Source organism: Balaenoptera physalus, assembly GCF_965194825.1.
Source record: "Balaenoptera physalus genome assembly, chromosome: 14".
Classification (NCBI taxonomy): domain Eukaryota; kingdom Metazoa; phylum Chordata; class Mammalia; order Artiodactyla; family Balaenopteridae; genus Balaenoptera; species Balaenoptera physalus.
In genome coordinates, this window is record NC_138893.1 from 10,440,253 (window position 1) to 10,458,253 (window position 18,001).

The 18,001-nt window shown below is 45.5% G+C and overlaps 1 protein-coding gene across 3 annotated transcripts in view; it reads left to right on the top strand.

Annotated features, from left to right (window-relative positions):
* The window catches only part of GNG4 (G protein subunit gamma 4), a 70,633-nt gene extending 60,384 nt beyond the window's left edge, over positions 1-10,249 (top strand). For all 3 annotated transcript variants that reach the window (XM_082423161.1, XM_082423160.1, XM_082423162.1), the window contains one exon: positions 6,678-10,249. In XM_082423161.1, the coding sequence (XP_082279287.1) occupies positions 6,678-6,806 (129 nt within the window). In that variant the 3' untranslated portion in view covers positions 6,807-10,249. The remainder of the gene's footprint in view (positions 1-6,677) is intronic.
* The last annotated feature ends 7,752 nt before the right edge of the window (positions 10,250-18,001 follow it).

An 18,001-nucleotide genomic window follows, 5' to 3' on the forward strand; every position in this document is an offset into this window, starting at 1 on the left:
TTATAGTTTCTCTGCTGCTTGGGGAGACGTTTGTCCAGGTGCAACCATTCAGCAAAAGGTCCCAGGTCCCAGGCCTGTCTCAATCCCATTCATGAGCGTTCAACCCTCATGACCTAATTACCTACCAAAGGCCCCACCTCCAAATATCATCACATTGGAGACTTAGGCTTCAACATGTGAATTTGGGGGGTGGCGGGAGGACACACACATTCAGCCCATAGCATAATAATTTGGAAGTATCTTGAGAATGCCCTTAAAAACTGGTACGTTGATCTCAAATACTCTCCAGCATTAGAAGAAAGAAAAATTCACAAGGATTCACCCTGTAGTGTTAGCTCAGGACTTAGAGGTGAGGCATAAACCTGTGATGTCCTCAGGATTCTACTAGGGATAAACGGCGTATGATTTCTTCGTTGGAGTGTGTACCAAGTTTGACCTTGTGAAAGATACCATTGCACAATGGGGGCTGCAACCTGGCTGTGTTCTTGACTGTAATCCTGCTTTGTTTTTTTGGGGTGGAGGGAGGAACAGGCAGAGCCATCAAGGATGATTGTAATTGATTCCAAGTAGTATTGTTAAATGGACCAGGCTTGCTGAGAGATAGGTGTGAGTCGCTCTACTTTAGATGCAAAGGATAAATGCAGGGGGTGTCACAGCCAGGATAGTAATTATGTCATCTGCCTTGTCCAGGAATGTGATTTAGTAATTGCAACATTTTCTCCCCATCACTGAAGCTTGTAATTATAGTGCAACTAACGGGATTATGTGCTAACTTGGGCTCTTTCAATCACCTCTTTTATTCTGAAATGTAATGGTAAAATTCCACAGTTGTTCCCAGGCTGCTGATTCTTTTCAACATCTGTTATCTTGTAACTCTTAACAGAGTTCACTACTAAGGAGAGGAGGCAAAAATGCTCTGGGCATTTCATAACAGAGGCCTTTAGGCAGAGCAGACTTCAGGCTTGATGAGAAAGCATAAACAGTAAGGGAGTTTCACATTTCCAACCAGAATAAAATTTTCCCTTTGAAAGTGAATCGTCTATTTTATGTTTCAAAGATGGCAGATGTTTCTGGGATATGGTGAAGTCTGCAAGCCATATTTTATATGCACTGAAGGAAACTTTCAACCATAAAAATCAATCTAGGGCTGATTAAGGAAACCCTCCCTTTCCATCTAAGGAGTAGATTTAGGTTAATTAATGCCTGGATACTAAACTGTGTGTTAGGATGTCACCTTTCATGTGGAAGGCTCATTAAGATGTTCATTACGGGACTTCCCTGGTGGCTCAGTGGTTAAGAATCCACCTGCCAATGCAGGGTACACGGGTTCGAGCCCTGGTCCGGGAAGATCCCACATACCGTGGAGCAACTAACCCCGTGAGCCACAACTACTGAGCCTGCGCTCTAGGGCCCGCGAGCCACAACTACTGAAGCCCGTGAGCCTAGAGCCCATGCTGCGCAGCAGGAGAAGCCACCGCAAGGAGAAGCCTGCGCCGCAATGAAGAGTAGCCCCTGCTCGCCGCAACTAGAGAAAGGCCGCGTGCAGCAACGAAGACCCAACGCACTCAAAAATAAATACATAAATAATTTTTAATAATTTTTAAAAACCTATATAAATAAATATTAAAAAGAAAACCTATAAAGGTGTTCATTACATGTATGTATCTTTTCAGATCCCATTACAGCAAACTTCAGGGGTTATCCAAGATACTTTGGCTATACAGGAATAAAGGGACCTTAGACACTGCATGAAATAAAGCTGATAGCGAAGGTGGAAAAAGGTGGAAAACTCCCTTTTGTTGTAAGATGACTTACTCGCTCGTATACCGTACTGTACAGTGTTCTCCATAATCTGAGTGCATCTAGGAAGCTAATATTGCGTGGAGCCAACCCAGACCCACACATTTGGTCTTAAACTGGGCGCCAATTACTGGGCGCTAATACTGACTTGATTCCAATTTCATTCATGTTGTACGGGTGCACGGATGGAACTCTGCAGTCCAGAGGCGTGCAGTTATAACTAAGCAAACACATCTGTGATCCTAAAATAACAACAACAACAACGAAAGGAGGCAATCTAAGAACAGCTTGTTTTCTTGAAAGAAAAATTGTGGCATCAAATGCAGTGTCACCTTTGGAGGTGACAGAAAAATCCCTAAATTAGACCTGCTTGGAGCTAGCGAGGCCAGACATTAACAACATGGTTTTCAGGGTGTCGTAGACACGGGGCTGGGAGGGGAGCACATACACAGCTGTGAGACCGGAAGGAGACCCAGCCCCATCTCGCCTCCGCGGGCGTCCCCCAACGCCCCATTTTTTTGAACCCTCTCCTCCCATGTCCTGGCCTGATGGTTGGCGATGCAGCGCCCCCTTGCGGTTGCTCCCGGGAAATTACACTCGTCAAATCCACCCACGATGGATGGGTGTTGACAAGCAAATGAACATGTAAACTGATCAAGGGGAAGGAAGCTGTAATGTTGGGATTGGTTGTTAGCAAGCCAACTTCGGACCAGCTGGATCGTGTTGTTAATAGGTAAACTGAGGCGCACTAAAATTTTTGAAGAGTTTATTTAGGCATATGTGGAGTCGAATCCGGCAACGCCAAACCAAAGGTAGTTAGCGGTCCACCGACAGCTATAGGGCAAGGTGTTTATAGAGAAGATGCTGAAGCAAAGCAGCTATTAGGTATAGCTTAAGCGGTTGTTTTAGGTGGGAAGACCCAGCTGGCTGTTTGTGATCGGTCTTAAGTTTCACTTTCTCAAGTTCTCAGGCTTCTTGGTTTTGGTTAGTTTACGAAGGCTACTGAGGAATTAGAGCCAACTCAGTGTAATAACATCCTTGTTTAATTCTCTAACGGCGTGTAATGTAGGTCACAGCCTAGAGGGAGTAGTCTCAGAGTGACATTGGCAGCGTCCATCCGGTCACTTCCCAGGGCACGGGGAGAGAAAGCCAGTCCCAGCTGAGGACACTCACCTGTTAGGGTTTCCTTGGCAAGACTGTCCCTGGATTAAACAAATGACCTAAGAAACTTTAGTTGCAAGACTCTTCTCCTACTGGTCACATGAGTTCCCAGGTAGCTGGTCTACAAGGAGAGTGTGCTGGCCCAGCAGACAAGAACTTTCCAGGCCACCTTACAGTTAAAGTTTTCATGAGCAGTTAATCAGGCAGCTGCTGCAGCATTTAGCTTCTGTGGCCAGACTGCTTAGCTTCAAATTCTGGTCCTGTCTCTTACTAGTTGTATGACCTTGGGCAAATTTCTTAACTTTCATGCATCAGTTTCCTTATCTGTAAAGTGGCTTTAAGAATAGTACTTAGAAGAATTAAATGAGGTCATACATAGGATGGTGCATTTAGCACAGGGCCTGGCACATAATAAGCACTCAGTAAATGTTAGCTATTGTTTTTATTAGTGGCTTTAAACAGCTGTCTCTTGAACTTGTTTAATACGGATCTGCCACAGGAGATGCGCCATTCTTGGCGTGCCAGAAAATCGTGTTTCTGGGTTCAGATGGCTGGGACCAGCCTCTGGATAAAGGAGGCAGGTTGACCAAGGTAACTGCCCCTGTGTGGAAGTGGTACTCAGACACCCCTGTCTCCCTGCCCTTGTTCATGGCCCTGCAGTGGTGTGCAGCTATTCTCCTGTGATGTTTTAGCACATACTGATTATTCTAGTGACTTTATAATTTTTGAGTCTTCTCAGATCTTCAGAGGACAAAAATCCTGCCTTATTTTTTCCCCTGTGCCCTCTCAATTAGCTAAAAGATGGACACTCAGTACATACTTCCCAGATGAGATGATAAGGTTTATAGAGAATTAAGAACAAATGGAAGCATGTCCCCAAAAATGAAATAGATGGGAAGAATGAAAACTAGAGAGGGGATGTTAAGACATTCTTTTATTTATTTATTTATTTATTTATTTATTTATTTATTTATTTATTTATTTATTTATTCTTTGCTGTGTTGGGTCTTCGTTTCTGTGTGAGGGCTTTCTCTAGTTGTGGCGAGCGGGGACCACTCTTCATCGCGGTGCGCGGGCCTCTCACTGTCGCAGCCTCTTGTTGCGGAGCACAGGCTCCAGACGCGCAGGCTCAGTAGTTGTGGCTCACGGGCCTAGTTGCTCCGCGGCATGCGGGATCTTCCCAGACCAGGGCTCGAACCCGTGTCCCCTGCATTGGCAGGCAGATTCCCAACCACTGCGCCACCAGGGAAGGCCAAGACATTCTGAAATGAACCATCTGGAAGAGCTCACTGAAGTCACAGCTAAGAGGACAGGTGGCTCTTAGGGGAAGAAGGTCCCAAGACTGCCGCCCTGTTGCGTGTGCTGGCCTGGGCAGCAGTGTAGACCAGTTCGCAGTGGTTGCCAGAGAAGCCACTGGATGACTTCCATGGTCACCCTAACAAGGTGGCCACGGAGAAGACCCCACGCCTCTCTGGGCCCTGGGAGAAGCCTGGAATGGAGAGTAGGGGATCGTGACTAAGGCAGTCAGGGGAGAGCCCTTGGCTTTGGGTCAGAAGGTGGAAGTAAGCATGCTGTGTGCCGAGCTCCGTCTCTCGGCTCCATGCCCACGTGCTTGCTCTGTGATTCTGGTTCTCTCGTGTGTCCATCACAGCTTTGTGGGCTTCAGAGTCAGCTTCCCTGATCGTGTGCTGTAGTGCCTTGTGATGGCTTCATAGGCCCCCTGCAGGCCTATATTTGTGGCCTCACCTGGGAGATTCCTGTATGTGTGTCCTGTAAATCACCGCAAACTTCACTCTCATTCAACCCAACATCCATTTATTTAGGATCTAAAATATTGCTGTGGTGCTACTAGAGCTCAAATTATAGACTGTTTAGAGTAAACAGGATGTTGGAGATTTCTAACTCACCCAGTCTTACAAATGAAGAAACCAAATAAAGCTCAGAGAGTTTGAGTTACTTACCCAAGGTCACACAGCCATCTTGGGGGCGGAGATGAATAGGGAAGCCTGATGCTCCATTCCACACTCTCAACAAACGTAGACTTTCTCAGGATTCAGGTTGACTCATCGGCTCAACTTTTAGTTGTTTCATTCAAAGGAAAAATTCATTACATATCTCTACTGGAATTATTTGTAGGATTCCAGGCACTGCTAAAATAGGTAGGTCTGGGCTGGAAATCAGAAGAAGAATTTCTGTAAAATTTTGGAAGATGGGCCAGTTTTTAAAGCCTGATGGAAGGTGTATGGCTTGTACGTACTGGGGCTTTCAAACATCTTTCATTCACTTGTGGAGTGTTTTTTCATTCTGGAGAAGATTTAGACATGGAATGTACAAAAAGGATTCACTTTGCCTGCTATATACTTACCCTGGCCTGTAGCCTCTAATAAGCACAAGCTAATGGGTAGGATGTTAATTCACAGACCACTCATTTGCCAGACACGTGACACGGACCACGGGCAAAATGAGCTTTCTCTTAGCGAATCCTTCTCGGTACCTGGCCTTCTCCCAGCAACTCCTCCCCTGGAACTCCTGGAGTTGAGCTGGGGGATAGTTTGATCCACAGTTGCCAGGTGTCAGGAGGCTTCAGATAAGCCTGGAAGGAAAATGGAAAGGGTGTTCCGGTCAGGAGCAACTGTCTCCTCAGGGGAGTGGCCATTCCAAGTTCAACATGTGCTGCTTATATGTGCGTTCTATATAATGTGCTTATGATCTGTGTTCTGTCGAGGAGGAATAAGTGGCTGTGTTGGTCACGAGAGTGGATTGCAATAAAACAATGACACTAATAATAATAACTACAGTCACACTGGCTTGGCTTGAGCCAGCACTCGGCTTTATCCGTATAGAAATGGTTTTGCAGAGTAATGGTGAGGCTACTGGCCTGGAGATTCCACTTATCCCTCAGTTGACAGGAGGACGAGGCTGTCTGGACCTTCCTGCTGGCTCCTCATTCCTCTCTCGGTATGGATCTACTCTACCACCAGGCGACATCTCTTTGTGTTACCTAGCCTACGCTCATACTGCCCGATGCACAGCAGGCCAATAAATCGAGAGATAAGGTGTTGGGGCATGGAAGAGTGACTTTATTCAGAAAGCCAGCAGACCAAGAAGAGGGTGAACTACTGTCCCAAAGAACCATCTTCCCGGAGTGAGAATTCAGGCTTCTTTTATACTAAAGGGGCAGGGGGTGTGGCTGGTAGTTGCAGACTTCTAGATGTAGGAATCTTTTGTTTTTGCACCTGTCCCCATAGGTCAGGTCACGGTGTTCCTATAAACCTCCAACAAGACAACTGTTGTCCTCTGTTCTGCAACTTTTTATCTCTATATGAATGGAAAGGTGTTTTACCTTTAAAGGTCAGAGCTTTGAGAATAGGCTGTCCTGTATATTTCAGGCTCTAGGCAACATTCTTTTACAGAAGATGCAGAGCCAGCATGCCTAAGCACAGGAAACAGAGCACAAGGATTAGAGCTAAAGGAATAGATCCAATATGGAGTCACGTTTGTTCTTCTCTATTACATTTCCTTGGAAGCATGTTTCAAAACCTGTCTCCTCTGGGTTTGCACAAGTCTACTCTCCAGGCCACGGAATGGGCTTGTCGGTGGTGGTGCACACGACACAGCCTGTCCTTGGGCTTGTCCGCTCTCCAAATGGACACCTCTGCCTCGGACCCACCGTGAACCAGCCTCTAACCCTGCACCTGTGCTGTGTCCCCCCCCAGGTCTCCCAGGCAGCAGCGGACCTCCTGGCGTACTGTGAAGCTCACGTGCGGGAGGACCCTCTCATCATTCCAGTGCCTGCGTCAGAAAACCCCTTCCGAGAGAAGAAGTTCTTTTGTACCATCCTCTGACTCCGTTTGCTATGAAAACGTCTCCTTTTCTGTCCGTAAAATCCCTCGTAGAGACCGCGCATGCTCATAGCTTTAGGGAGCTCTGCCCACACCCGCCCCCGCCCAACCAGGATTGCCCAGGCCTGTCTCCTCTTTTCATTGGTTTTCTTCGCTGCATTCTATTTCACTTTTTCTTTTCATTTTCTTGTTATTTTCATTATTAGAAAAGGAAATAGGCATTTTTGTAGCCAAATAACAAATGTGCCAAGTAGAAATAAGTATGGGTTTAAGGGCTTAAATTTTTTTAACATCAATTCCCAAGTTTACATAGGTCAAGTGTATACATTTCAGTGGATAATTTATTGAGAATTGGATAATTTACTGAGAAGTGGATAATTTATTGAGAAGAGAAAACAATCCCCCATTCGTGATCATTCAGTGTCAAATTAGATCGTTTTGACCAACTGAGGTATATGGGTAAAGTTTCCATCTCTCTTCCTGGAGAAAGCAGTTCTGGAAGTTCTCTATTTCCTGCTTTTCTGTCGTCCTATTTAAAGAAGAAATAACCCACATCATCGGGTGGTTTTCTAAACGTGGGTCATCCTGGGGCCTTGTGGCCCAGCCCCTGAGGGAGGGTCCAGACCCCTGTTTCCCACTGATTGTCATTGATCCCTTTGGAGGTGGTCCTTCTACGAATGTAGGTGTTGGGTGGATATTGGAGTGAGCTTAACTGTAAATGTCACACCATTACCTCTGTTTATGTGCGCCAGCCAGGCGGGCCAGGGGCACATGTCTTCTCTCCAAATGCCACCTCATCCGGCTCCCTTCTGTTCTGGCTCCTGCTCTGCATGGGCTGCATTAATAAGGGCCTGTTCTGGGCACAGCACTGGGTCCTGTGGGGTTTCACCAGGGTGGCCCCTGCCCCAGAGGAGTGAGCGAGGGGCAGCAGCTCACCACGTAGCTCATCCACTGATCAGAGCATTTACACGTATCCACTTATTTAATCCTCCAACAATAAATAAATGCCATGAGAGTATGTCTGTTCTAAAGAGAGGGAAACTGAGGCACAAAAAGACCATGTACTTTCCCCGAGGTTATAGATGGTGAGCCGGAAGACTGGGACCTGAGCCCCTGAGCTCCACTGCCTTCCAGGCCTACCTGTTTGCAGGCAGGTAGGTAGACCTGCAGACAACCTGAGCCACATGCCACAAAGCACCGTTGCTGGGGTCCGCCCAGCAGCACACTTCTCTTCCCATCTTCGCCAGGAGCAGGCGTGTTGGGCCCGTATTCTGGCAGCTTATGGAAGGTGAAACGTGGCCTGCTGCCATGGAAGGTTAGGCGGCTCTCGATTTTTCTGAGACAGACTTGCAAGCCCCACCTCAAACAAACTCCTACCACCCCGGATGAAGGAAGGGAATAAACCACAGGGGCAGAGAGCACTCTGTCCAAGTATGTCCTGTTCCATTTGTTTGGAAACTGTCTCCCTTCCTGGCTCTGGCAGTGGCTTCACTGTAGGGCAAGCCATTGTGTGCCTGGAACCTGCAAACTGGGGATAATGGTAGTTACTCCTCCTGCCTTTCTGTCTAGGACAGAGGGAGGTGCTACATAGATGAAAGCTCTGATTATCATTTTAAAACAAATGTGCTAAATGCCAGGCTATAGTATAGGGAAGAATGCATGACTTCAGAAATCCATGGTTCAGTTGGAGGCATCATGTAAAACCGCCTACAAAGAGGCAAATGTCATTTTCAGATCAATTAATGACTTGCTACCCTCATAAATGGTTTTAGTACATTTTTATTCTTTGCTGCTTCTGTTGAAACCCATTCTTTGTTTCATGAAAGCTCCCTGATAATAACACTGTTGTTAGGAGGCTGTGTGCTCAGACTGTAGCAGAATTGTATGCTGTCTGTGATAATAGGACTTCCAATCCTCCTCTGTTTTGGTTTGTGACCGGGATCTCTTCATTCTGTGGTCCACGTCAACATCATGAACCTGCTAAAGCAAAGCACAATCCGTAAAAGCACATCAGAGAAGCTGGGAAAGTGGGACAGCACGGAAACTGGCTAAATCAGGTCAAGAAAATAATGTACTCCTCCTTGTCTTCACCAGACTTTCTCCCCTTTGTTTTCACTTTCAACATCCCTGCATATTCTGCCTCCACTTTTTCCCTCTTTTTCCTTCTCCTCCTCTCTTCCTTGCATCCCTCCATGAGATGCTTTTTCTCCTTTTACTACGCCTTTTGCTTCCAAACCTATGGCGTTTTGTGTGGCTGGCCCCTTTTAACGTATCCCTGAACTCATTGCTGCCCTTAAAGGCACGTTCGTGGACATGCGCTGTGAGACACGCAAACGTGTGGATGAGCCCCTCCCCCCCAGCAGTCGCCGGGAGCTGATGAAGCTGCCTGTAGCGGGCAGTTGTCATACGGTGTTTCTAGCTTGGCTGTCCAGCACCTGACCCCTTTCCTAAAGGGGGAAATCATGAAATCACCCCTATGTATAAATGTAGGGATGCAGTGCCCCCAGCACAGTGGATGCTGAAGTGGGGAGGTCTTCTCTGTCTCTCAGGTGCATCCCCTTTTCCAGCACCAGACCGGCCAGTGACCCAGGGTGAACTCCTTGGACTCCCATGCTTGGGATTGTGAGCCTGGTGCAAGTGACACAGAAATTAAGGGATGCTGAGATTCGTTTCATGGGAGCTGTGGTGGTCCAGGGGTGGCAGTGGTCCAGCAGGGGAAGTGTCTAGGATTGGCAGGCTGCAGGGGTGGTATGTCCACTGGTAGTAATGTCCAGGGATGGCAGAGTCCCGAGCAGACCGTTTCTGCTTCGTTTCTTGGCCCCCACCCATCTTCCCAGGTCTCCTTTCTAGCTTTCTGTCAATTCTGTGAGCCGCCAAGCTCCATCCAATAAATTCCTCATTCTTCTGTGAAATAGCTTGGGTTGAATGTACATATCATATGACCTAAAAACTCCACTCCTCTACCCAACAGAAATGTGTACGTATATTCACCAAAAGAAATGTACTAGAGTGTTCACAGAAGCACTGTTCATAATAACCCTGAACTGGAAAGTACCCAAATGCCCATGTTGACTGGATAAATTAGGGTATATTTGCAAAGTGAAGTCCTACACAGCAAGGAGAAGGGCTGCTCCTGCCGCCACACACACGGCACCACGTAAGTCTCACGAGAGGAGGCAAGTTCGTACTGTATGGTTCCGTTTATACCGAGTGTGAAACCCGGCAAAGTTCGCCTCTGCTGTTGCAAGTAGGGATATGAGTTACTCCTGGGGGAATGGTAACCAGAAGGGCACAAGGGAGATTGTCGGACCTTCTGTTCCTTGATCGGGTTGCTGGTCACCTGGGCGTATCTAGTCTGAAAATTCTTCGAGCTGTACCCTTGTGGTTTGTGCCCTTTTCTGTATGGATGTTGTACTTCAATAAAAAGTTGGTTTTGTGCCTAGCAATGGGGAATCCTACGGTTATTTTTTTTCCTTTTTTTTTTTTTTTGGGCACTTTGGTCAACTTTTTACTCCTGTTTAGGTATAACATCAATAGTGAGGCATTTAAGTGTATTTAACAACATTCTGAAATACGAAATACTTGTAATCCACAGCTCTCTGGACAGAGAATAGCTCTCAGCACAACGCAGACGGTTGCCTATGAATGGGGCATGTGAGTGTCGTGCGTGGAATCTGTGTCTTTGGGGAGAACAGTTGAGGAATCCTCCTGGGATTTCCCACTCGGCTCAGCCTCTGTCAGTGAGGCCGGTGACCTACCCTGAGCCTCTCCTGCCTTCCGACCACTGGAATGAATGGAGGGGATGGCAGGCCACAAAAACCTATTATCAGACACCACCTCTGGGGGAAGGAGCTGCTACAGGCACCAGCTGGCTTTGTGGTGATGCATCTTGTGAATGCAACCCGGTCTCCCAAATACACTGAAGCAGACATGGCTCCCTCAACTCTGCTCCCACCCACGGGGGCACTGGGCCCGCTTCCAAACCTCTGATTGAGTCCGAGGTCCCCCAGGGCTGTCTCCTCGGCTCTCAGCTCCCGGGTGGCCTCAGCATTCTCCTTCTTGCAGCTCTGAAACGTTGAATCCCAGGGTGATCACGGAGTGGCTTCATGCTGAGACTCCTGCTACATGACTCCACAGGTCGTACCTTTGATTCTGAGCGCCAGGCCCACGGAACTCGACAGCGAGTCTGAACTGTAAGCAGCCTCCCTCCGAGGGAGCCGCGGGACGGGAGCAAACCAAAGGTCAGAAGGAATTTTGTTCTGATGACTGTTCCAATTTGACATGAAAATAATGATAACAACTAGCGTTTGGGGAACTCCCTGGAGGTCCAGTGGTTAGGACTCGGCACTCTCACTGGTGTGGCTCTGGTTCAATCCCTGGTCAGGGAACTAAGATCCCACAAGACGAGCAACAAGGCCAAAACAACAAAAACACAAAACAACTAGTGTTTTGACCTGAGAAGAACATGGTTGTCATAGATTAGACAGAACTGACCTACACCTCCATCTCCTTCAGCCCTTCAGGGTGGCAAGAAGACACCAGTTTTTATGGAGGGCCCAAGCGATACTCTCCGCCCCACCCCATGCTTCAGCTCCATCTCTCGGGGGCACGCCCCTCCGCCCTCCCTGGGACACACAGCCAGAGCAGCAAGGGTGGAGGATACGCTGGGTGTCTGCCCAGTGTTTCTGGAGGTACGTGTGGGTGAGCTGGTGGTAACTCCCACTGGTCAAAACCTGACAACCCATCCAGTTTCTAATAAAACCTTTACACTTGATTCTGCATTAGCTGTAAATAAGTTACTGACTTGTAAGATGTTCAGGCCCGTGCCTGGTAGTTAACCAAATGCTGGAGTTATCGTGACCACTTAACCTTTAAAATGGATAAACAACAAGGTCCTACTGGATAGCACAGGGAACTGTACTTTAGTAGCCTATGATAAACCATAGTGGAAAAGAATATGAAAAAGAGGGTACATATATGTATAACTGAGTCACGTTGCTGTACAGCAGAAAGTAACACAACACTGCAAATCAAGTATACTTCAATAAAATAAATTTAAAGAAAAAAAGAGATTTCCCCAGTGACATAGAGTGGCCTCCGAGGCCCCACCAGCTCTGGCCCTACTTCTCACCAGAGTCACTTTCACACCTCACTCCCCGCAAAACCCTGTGCTCCATCCACACTGGCCGTTATTCAAGCCTGCCTCACTGGCCCTGTTCCCTGCTGCCACAGGGTCTTTGCATCTGCTGCTTCCTTGGCCTAGCACGTTCCTCATGCCTCTCTTGGCCAGGTCGACTTATTTTTCAGATCTCAACTCCGGAGGTGCAAGCCTTCCCTGAGCTCTCTGACCAAGTCAAATCTGTTTATAGGTCCTTCCTGTGCTGTGAAGCCATCTGTCATTGCTGCAGTTTTACATTTGTACAAGTGATCGCTCAGTGCCCATCTGCCTCCCTGACTATGCTGTCAACGCCACGAGGGCAGAGGTTTTATCCCCGGCACCTAACATATCACCTGGCACATGATGGGCACCCGATAAGTATTATCCCGATGAATGAGTGCAAGTCACTACCAGTCCCCTTTGTGACCCTGAGCGCTTCTCCTTAGAGGTTCTCATAAGCTGCAAACCAGTGCGGATGAGCTGTCAGAAAACACTGAAATAGTAACTAAGGCAAGGAGCGAGGAAAACGGTTATTTGTTGAGGACTTACACGTGGATCATTTATTGCAAAGAAAAAAATGTACTCAGCCAAGGAGTTCACGTTCTAATCCTCACAACAATTGTGTTGTAAGATTAATTATCCTGATTCTGGAGATGCATATTCCTCAAATGTAAATGAAGAAGCTAAGTTCAAATTAAGTAACTCGCCCAAGATCAGACAAGTACTAAGTGACTGGATTTGAATCCCAATCAGTCCTCCTGACCTACCACCGCTATAGCGCCTGTAGTTAAATCAAAGAGTCTAAGAGCCAAAAGGTATTCATATCCCCCACCCAATATTTTTTTTTAAAAAGCTACTTGGAAGCCAGGGAGAATGCTCTTGACTTCATAGTATGATTATGCTTTCTGGCCATTTAAAAACCATAAAGCACCTGCATGCTATAAACCCACCTTCACGCTGTGCAGCTGAATGCTCGTTTAATTGTAGTCATTCAGGCCAGGGGAGGGCAGCTCCTGGGTAACTGATGAAAGAACAGCTTGAAGAGGAAAGAAACATTGTCCTGTGAAGCATGAAGGGAACATTAGCTTAGTTCATGCCTAATGCCCATTGTTTGGAGTTAGGGGGTATTGAAGTGTTTCTGTGACAAAAGTGACCTATTATTACCATGGTCAGGTGTGTGCATAAGTACTAGTTCTCTGACTTTTCTTTCCAAAGCATTTGGAAAATTCTTATTTACTTGGAGCTTTTACATTTGTTATATTCTCTCTTTTTGTTTTTAAGGTAAATTAAACTTCATTTAACTCAATTTTACATAGAAACCAATCCCCAGACAGAACATAAGAAACCATTGCCCCTGATGAAGTCAGTGCCTTGTAGTTGATGCCACTTGTATAAAACCTGTTTTCTGATCAAATAAGTTATTGTTTCATCTTAGCCCTGCCTGGTCTCTTATACTCAGAAGTACAGATCGGCATCAGCACATCTTGCTGCAGTGAAAATTACATGGGAACAAGAAAATGCAAGAAGAAAGGAGAGGCCCCACTTGGTCAACAAATAATGATTGAGCCAGGAGGTATTTGGGAGACAAACAAAAAAAACAAACACACACACACACACACACACACACACACACACACACAAAAACAGAGTGGCAAGGAGCCTGGGTCATGGAGTCAGAGGAACTCCGGTTCAAATCCTGGCTCTGCCACTAACTAGCTCGGCCACTGCTCTGAGCTTTCATTTCCTCATCTAGTAAAATGAGCGAGCAACACCTATTTCAGAGGAATTCAATGGAATAATGTAAGTATTTAGCATTGCCTGGGACATAACATGCCCAATAAATAGGGACTGACAGTATATACCTTTTATTATTGTGGAAACAAAACCGGCTTCAGAATTTAAAATAAGGCTTTGTCATTTATTGTGGAAACAAGACCAGTTTCAGTATTTAAAATAAGACTTTGTCATTTCCGAAGATGCACCAAAGGAAAGAGAGAAGGTAAAACTTACCAGCCAGTAGCTGAGTACCCATCATACTCCAGTACCTTGATACATCAAAATTCCAGGCTTTTCTATGCATAAATACAACATAGGAGGCTCACATTCCAGGAACAGCCTTGTGGAGAAGGGGCCTCATGGCAGACAGGGAAGATGGAACTTGTGATAATGACCAATGGAGCAGGTGCTCAAGCCTATAGCTGTAAGTTTGCAAACTTCAGAACTGGTATTTAAAAAGGCAATAACAATATTCATCTGAAGGAGGTCAAAATATTTGCTTGGTAAAACATTCAGGGTCTCTGAGGGACCACAGTATTCACCCAAGGAAGTAAACCATTAAGGGTCTCTCTGATGGCTAGAACTTTCTAACTACGACCAGGTAGTGCTGTCTTTGTGTGGTGAGCTGATTTTTCTCTGTTATCTTCTCCTGGTTTTTACCTCTGACAATTTTGAATGAATACACACTGGACTGAGATGGCAGAGGCTGGAATCCTGCTCTGTGATGCCAGGTCACGCAGGGCATGGAGGAAGGGCTCTTGGAGGCCAGGCTGGGCTGGTGAGGAAGGTCCCCCTGCTGTCCCAGCCGGATGCTGGAGGAGAGATGGCTGGAGAAAGAAACCAGGGGTTCGAATGCCAGGGAGAGTCAGGGGCATGTCATTGTCCAAGCACAAATTATTTAATTATTGTTACAGACTGAATTGTGTCTCCCTAAAATTCATATGTTGATGTCCTAACCCCCAGTAACTCAGAATGTGACTATATTTGAAGACAGGGTCTTTATCGAGGTAAATCAAATCAAAATGAGGTCTTTAGGGTGGGACCTGATACAATATGAGTGGTGTCCTTATAAGAAGAGATTAGGACACAGACACACACACAGGGAGGACCGTGTGAGGACACAAGGGGACAGCGACGTGCGAGCCAAGCGGAGACACCTTAGAAGGAACCATTCCTGCCAACACCTTGATCTTGGACTTCTATCCTGCAGAACTGTGAGAAGATAAATGTCTGTTGTTTAAGCCATCCAATCTGTGGTACTTTATTATGGCAGCCCTAGCAAACTAATACCATTTTCTTTTTTTAAGATTTTTTTTTTTGATGTGGACCATTTTTAAAGTCTTTATTGAATCTGCTACAATATTGCTTCTGTTTTATGTTTTGGTTTTTTGGCCCCAAGGCATGTGGTATCTTAGTTCCTCGACCAGGGATCAAAACCGCACCCCCTGCATTGGAACGCAGTCTTAACCGCTGGATTGCCAGGGAAGTCCCATAACTAATACCATTTTCAATTTTTATTTTTCGGCTTGCAAAATGTTTTATTTATTTAAAAAATTTTTTCCATTTTCAAATTTTTATATAGAGCTTACCAGGTGCCAATCCACCTTCTAAGCACTTTGCAAGTATCACTTTCTAGCTCCTCTTAACAATCCTTAGAGTACTATGATTACGCCCATTTTAAAGATGGCAAAATGAGGTACAAAGAAGTAGAGTGACTGTCTTGTCACCTGAGTAGGAACAGGCAAAGCTGGAACCCAGGAAGTTTCGTGCCAGAGTACATGCTTTAACCACTTTGCTATACTGCCCTTTAGAGTAAGTGGGAAATATTGATAGTCGATACCCAAGGGTTCAAATGAAAATAGTGGGCAGCTGAACAGGGGTCAGAGGATGCAAGTGATGCCGAAGAATCCCAGCAGGTGGTCAGTCATCACGGGGGACAGGAGACATGGGGGCAGGGAACACATATGCCTTCAGATAGCTGGGAAAAAGCCACAGGGCAGATCACAGGGCCAAGCCCCAGTTGTTACGGGTCTGGTTAGTGTAAGATCCGGATTCATGTAATGTCTGGAGAACTAAAATTTGCCAGAAAAGAATTTGGGGTAGAGACCACAGTAGAAGCCTAGTCCTGCAAACTGGGACACACCAGAGGCAAGAGAACTCAGGCCTGGGGACCCCAGGGCAGAAGCCTCATGAGCAGAAGAGGTGGTGGACATGTTCAGAAGAACGTCACAGATTTCAGCCAGGTGACAGGTACTGTTTTCCAAGTCAGCCTCATCAGGACGGAATGGGGATAAAAGTCTACACATGAGGGCAGGGCTACTTGAGCACAGATTGGAACTGACTGTATGGGACTCAGGAAGCCCAACTCTGGGGACCAGAAAAAGCAGGAGGAGGGAAAAGTAGGAGAAAAACTTTTCCGGGAGCAGCCAACATCCTCTGAGAATGTCCTTTCCTGCCTATGGAGAAGGAGACACCTATTTATATTAATTATCCTGAAGCTTATTGCCGAAGCCGGACTCAACTCCACTAACAGAGAAAGGCTTGGAAAAGGTTTACTGCTGCAAGAAAAAGGATTCCCAGAAGCAAGCAACGTTGACACCAGAGTATCTTGAAAAAGAAGGAGACAGGATTCCATGTCCTCCAAATGCCGTTATCTTTCTCCATGTTGACATCTGGCATTTTGTAAACATCATACAAGCAGGCCATATTTTTTTTTCTGAAGAGGGGCACTGTTTGAAGAGATGAACTTCTAAGCATCTTGGTTGAAGAGTTCTCCAATACAAAGTATCCTGGGTGCAGAATCTATAATGATTTTGTGATGATTGACTCTGCGTTAATAACACTTTTCTTCCTATAATGCAAATGCTGATAAAGTTAAATTAAGATAAACATATTCCACTAATCATGAAAACTAAGAGAAAATAAGTTCCCCCAAATCTACTGAGGATAAATGAAGGACTCATTTAAGAAAACATTGAACTTAAGCTTTGCTAGTAGAATATTTATATTTAAATACACATATGTGATTAATTCATTAGTGATCAGTCAGATATTTATAATATATATTTTTAGCACTCAGATAACAGCAATACATTACCAAGAGTTTATTTGCTCACCAAAGTCTTGACTAACTTGTATATAATTAATGTGAATTATCAGCACATGTTTTACTTCAACACAGCTATTTCCATTTTTTAGAACACGTTTGTTTACTGAACTACCAAATGCTGTAATAAACTATCTTTAGAGCCTTTGCTTTAATTGGGAGAAGAAGAATAGAAATTCCAAAGAAGAAATTCTAACAGCTAGCCAAAGGAAATGTATATAACAAAAGTAATCAATGCTAGACTTAGAAAAATTCTAATTTTATAATCATCAGTGCCTTATAAACATTAGACCACACATTTTCTATCAATTATGAGCTAGTTGTTTTAAGGCATTAATTAATCTAAGTGATTTTTTAAAAATGTACCAATGTATGTGCTGGATCTGGCTGGTACAGTGTTTGAAGTAATGGCAAAAAGGCTCTGGACCATGTAAAATGGGAGAAACACCCAGAGCAGCTCACAATTATTGAGTATTTGCCAGCACAAGTAAGCATATTTAACTCAACTCTCCCAGAATTCTCCATGATGTATTCACTGTTACTACTCCTATTTTACAGATGCGGAAACTGAGCGGGGGTGAGCTGGTAAATGGCGATAAGCAGGTTAGGGAAGGGGGCAGGTACCGATTTGCATCGTTTGCCAATTTCCATGGTGTAAATACTTCCCTCAAGGCTGATGTCAAGTTACCAACATGACATCAACAGGCTTGCAATGTTCCTGAAAATTTAACAATTGGCTGTCATTAGCCAATCAAGTCACTTGCTCAAGTTCACAGGACACAATCAGTAAATGGAAGAGCTGTGATTTGAACCCAGGAAGTCTGACTTCAGACTATGTTCTCAACCACTATGTTAGCTTTTTTTAGAAAGAATAATTCACAAGGGTAAAAAGAAGACAGGAAAAGGACCCCACTGTCCCCAGAGCTGCACCTGAGCCACAGGCACAATCAGGAGTAAATAAGTGTCGAACGGCTCTAACTGGAGACTTAAGTAAGAAAAAGTAGATTGTATAATGTAATGACCTCTCAGAGGAAGAAAAACTGACAAATTGGACAGCCCTTAAGTGTGAAGAGATGCTGTATCTTTTGTTTCTATTGTTTCATAAAAATGCCCCATTCCAGAGAGATCCTTAGATGGTGGGGCAGACAATGAAGCTGC